At 54.3% G+C, this 5069-nt stretch overlaps 1 protein-coding gene across 1 annotated transcript; it reads right to left on the reverse strand.

Moving 5' to 3' along the window:
- Positions 1-599: 599 nt before the first annotated feature.
- On the reverse strand, positions 600-4763 carry LOC135813532 (uncharacterized). The gene has a single exon (XM_065326624.1). The coding sequence runs from the start codon at positions 4761-4763 to the stop codon at positions 600-602; it is 4164 nt and encodes a 1387-aa protein (XP_065182696.1).
- Between the last annotated feature and the right edge of the window lie 306 nt (positions 4764-5069).

Here is a 5069-nt window from a genome sequence, read left to right on the forward strand (position 1 = left end):
AACCCAAGCGGCCACACAACCAAGACGTTTTATTTAGCTTACATTTGTCTACCAGGAAAAAAGAGAACTGAAAAAAAAACCATGATCTCGGAACTACTCGTAGTAGTAGTAGTACTGCTTGACCTAAACCGGAACTAAATCGTACCCGCACGGTACGCAGCGCAGACTGCACGTACAGCAGAACATAACCATGATAACGCGACGCAGCTTGGAAAGCCAGCTAGCTAGCTATGTATGAAACAACGGACCGCAAGCATGACAGCGGGAAATGCAAAGGGCCAGTCGGCAACAGTACACAATGACGATTTATGCTATTGGGTATCATTCATGGCTAGACCTAACACTGTATGCACGTGACATGTCGCCAAGTTATTGTTCTAACCAGAGGAGTAATTGTCACCTTCAGCAGCATGGATCTAAGAGTAAGACTAAGACTGTATTCATCATCACACCTCCACCAGGTGACAAGTCTCTTTACGAGCAAAGACCGGAATACACTCGAAACGCTGTGAAAGGAAAAACCTATAGCATTTAGGAACACAACCTAGAATAATAGAACCACAGAACAAATGAACTACTGCACACCATCAGCTCCACATTCACGGAGCATACCTCCTTGGGGCTCTCAATGTATCTTGATTCCGGAGGCTTCGTCCAACTGGCTGATCATCTTCAGCAATCGGCAGGTCAAAGGCAATGGGCAGTTCGCCATTGCTGCTAGAACTGGCCTCCACCTGGTCGACTTCCGTTGACTCTGACTCAGCCTCGCCTGGATCCATCTTCAACAGATCAACATTCACGATCTTCGTGCCACCGCGACCGTGCGCAACGACGACCGTTGAGGATGCCACCACTGCCTCGACCACCCAACCACGCTCGTAGGGAGGCTGGCGCTTCTGCCGTCGGTCCTGGCGTCGCAACAGTACTGGATCTCCGGGCTGATAGGGACAAGCGACACGAGATCTCGATTCATCGATGGAGTCAGCTTGCGATAACTGGCCGTCTAAATAATCCCACACCCGGGCCGTCTGCATCTTCAGCTTGTCCACCCAAGCGCTCTCAGATAGCTCGCTGCCGGACTTCTCCACCACCAGGCGCTTCGGCTTCCAGCCATACATCGCCTCGGCCGGGCTGATTCGAGTGACACTATGCGGGCGTACACGGTACTTGAATAGCAGCAGATCAAGAGCCGCTTTCCAATCATCCTCTTCCTCCAACACCTTCCGAATCAAAGTGAGGAGCGTACGATTGAACCTCTCTACCGTGCCTTGACTCTGCGGGTGACGAACTGCACCATGCTGCACTCGAACTCCAAACGCCGCAAACAAAGCCGACATGATAGCGTTGACAAACTCGGTGCCGTTGTCGCAGCGCACAATCTCTGGTGGGCCCCACCGGGCACAGATGGACAGAAAGGCATCAGCAACACTTCGTGCATCGTGCCGGGGCAACGGAACGACTTCAGTCCATTTGGTAAATGCGTCCACACACACCAGGACGCAGTGGAACCTGCCATCACGACTGCCGCCGAGCTCCATGGTGTCGATGAACACGGTGTTCCACGGACCAGATGGCATGGCAGACCTCGTAGCTGGAACACTCTCGCCACGCTGCGGACTGGCAACAGCACAGGCCTGACACTTGCCAACAAAGTCCTGGCACTTTGCTGCCATTGAGGGAAAGAAGCACCGGCATTGCAGAAACCGCCAGGTTCCCTCCCAACCGGCGTGTCCAGTCTGAAGATGGGCTGCGCGCAACACTCTCTCCTCCAGAGACTCTGGGACTACTGGAACGACTTCTTCTTCACCAGTCGGCACCTTGAAGCTCCTCATCAGGACACCGTCGGCAACACAGAGTTGATTCTGGATCTTCTTGTAGCCAGCAGCGACAACTTCCTGTTCAGCTGTCTTCGCTGCAATCACCGCTGTGATGGCCGCATCACTTTCCTGTTCGCTGGCTATCTCTTGGAGCGACACAGGGCCAAGAGCAGATGGATCGATGCAGGCACCAGACACGCCGACGTCAAACTCGCCGACGCCTGACTGACCTTTCCAGTACTGGACGAGCTTCTCAGGAACTCTAGTCAGCTCGTCTGCCTTGTTGCTGGCAGATGGAACCCACTCCAGATCAACGCTGAGGTCAGCCGCTTTGATCAAGTCATCGATGATTTGGAGTCGCCGGTGAACCACCACCTTGTTCAGCCCACTGACTTTGATTCGCTTCAAGTGGCCGAAAAGCGAGCTCAGCCAGCCATGAACGGTCTTGGAGTCGGTCAAGACCTTCACCTTGCGCACATTCCACTCAACCGCCAAACTCAGGCCCTTGATGACCGCCTCGAGCTCTGATAGGTTGATGTGGCGAGTGTCGTTCTTCAGTCTCAGCCAGCATTGGTCCTCTACCACTCGGCCGTCGACTTCCAGGGCCACGCCATAGGCGATACTCGAGGCATCACACCAGATCTTCCAGGAGTGTTCCTCGCCGCTTGGAACGCTCCAAGCACCATGAACTGGGTCTTCCTTCAGCACCCGAGCCATGACGTCACGACACAACACCTGCAACTCTTCTGGAACCGGCTCATCCCATGCATCAGTCAGACAGGCCAAACGACGGAGCCAGCTTGACATCGGCCGCAGCCAGCGACACACAGGATAATGCGCCGTCAGGGCGCCACACCAGCGAAAGATGCTACGCTTCGTCAGCACAGCAGGAATATCAATGGATGTCGGGTCACGACGATCCCATCGCAGCTGGTCTCCCTCAGCATCAATCTTCAGGCCAAGCACGCACGCCTCCTCAAGCTTCACAGGCGGCTTCGTTGGTAGACCATACCGTTGCAGAGAGGCAGCCAGCTCCTTGGTCTGATGGCGTGGTGTCAGGATGTCATCCACATAGTTGTCAGTTGCCGGAAAGTCCTTCGTAACCCACCGGACAATAGCATCCATGACTTTTGGTGCGATTGAAAGGCCGAACCCCATGCGCTGCATGACAAACTTCTGACCTTTCCAAGCCACCACCTGAAACCGCTGCAAGGCAGGCTGTACACGCACGTTCAGGAAGGCCTTCCGAATATCCAGGATATCCATAGCATCGCCGCACTGGCGCCATTTCCGAAGCTTCTCTTCACATGCTGGTGCATCCAGGCCCGGATGAGACACAATGAGACTGTTCAGCGCGCGATAATCCAGACAGGGGCGGACCGGAGTGGACACTTTGTGCTCTTGACACACTGCCAGCAGAGGCAAAACACCGCCAATCTCGCCGTGCGAGCCTTCGTCATAAGGAACTAGCCATCCTTGATCAATCCAGTTTTGGACCTCGGTGACGAACTTCACCTCCTGATCATCCGATAATCCTTGGCGGGAATACTCGCCGATGCCTGTACCGATAGGTGAACTTGGAGCAGCTCCGTCGCACCATTTCCAAGTGACTTCCCAGAAGCCTTTCTCGGGGTCGAACATCACTTCACAGTCACTCATCTCCAACGTGACCTTGTCTCCATCCTGTCGGACCTGAACGTGGCGTGGCAAGTGCTCTTCATTGCTGATCTTACTCTCGACTGCAGCCACGACTGGCCTCGTTCCGAACACAGCACCAGTTAGCTGGCCGTCACTCTCTGAATACTCCAGAGCAACACCACCGGCCGATGAGATCACGTCAAGACCAATCAGCATGTCAGAGCGAACCACGTCCAGAGAATCAACTACCAGAAACTTGGCCTTGATTTTCGGCAGGTACACATTGTTGTCATCACGGGAGACAGTCAGCTCCACAGTGCCAGTGATATCGAGTGAGTTGCCGTTAATAGCCGTGATCATGTCCTCACCCGACGGCTTGCAGACAGGCACAGACAGTGTACGCACCGCAGCAGAAGACACTAGGGAGCGACTCGAGCAAGAGTCAATGGCTGCCTTCAGCCTGGTCCGCTCTCCATTGACCGACACGAAGACTTTCGGCAGGCCACCACGACGCCTGGCAACGAGGGCAAGACATGCATCATCTTCGCACTCTGCAGCAGCGACATCTGGTGATACTGCAAATGCATTGGCACCTGCACCAGGATTCCTGCCACTCACTTGTCCTTCGGATTTGGCCTCAGGACAGTGCCTCTTGATGTGACCAAATCGCTTACATCTGAAACACTGCACCTTCTTCTTCTTGGGGCAGTCCCTCCTCAGGTGGCCAGTTTCTCCGCACAGGTAGCATACTCTGCTGTCTCCTGGCTCAGGTCCTACGGCAGACGCGCTGACACCAGGCTCATCCGCCACTGCAAGGAGAGCACGTGCTTGCTTCGTCAGCTGTGTCATCGTGGGATCCCCACTAGCCGCCGCACTGAGGCGCAGCTGATTTGCAAATCGACGAGGCAGACCTGACAAGAACTGCTCGACGAGCACCGGGTCTTTTCCATCTGCTGCTTCCTTGTGGCCACTACGCGTCAACAAAAGGCGCAAGTCAGATGCATAAACATCAACAGTTTCATCTTCCCGCTTCCGACGTCGCACAAACTGGGAGTACGCCTCCCTCGACGAGCAGGCGAACGACTCCTCAAGCCGTGCCTTCACCTTATCCTCGTCCTCCTGATCCGCAGTAGCCATTTGTCTCCACACCGTAAAGGCATCGCCAGATAGATACAGAGGCACATGCGCCATTCGCTCCTTGCCTGTGCTCCATTTCTGAATTTTTCCCACGACCTGGAACTTCTGCCAGAACTCTTCCAAGTCCTCCTGGCCACTAAATGCGCGCAACGCGCCTTCTGCTTTCGCCATCCTTAGTTCCTCCCCGCAGTCCCGGGTTTCGGCACCAGAAACTGTAGTGGAATGATGGCAAAGCCCCTGTGACCCAACCCAAGCGGCCACACAACCAAGACGTTTTATTTAGCTTACATTTGTCTACCAGGAAAAAAGAGAACTGAAAAAAAAACCATGATCTCGGAACTACTCGTAGTAGTAGTAGTACTGCTTGACCTAAACCGGAACTAAATCGTACCCGCACGGTACGCAGCGCAGACTGCACGTACAGCAGAACATAACCATGATAACGCGACGCAGCTTGGAAAGCCAGCTAGCTAGCTA

The sequence above is a fragment of the Sycon ciliatum genome, chromosome 4 (genome assembly GCF_964019385.1).
Source record: "Sycon ciliatum chromosome 4, ocSycCili1.1, whole genome shotgun sequence".
Taxonomy (NCBI): domain Eukaryota; kingdom Metazoa; phylum Porifera; class Calcarea; order Leucosolenida; family Sycettidae; genus Sycon; species Sycon ciliatum.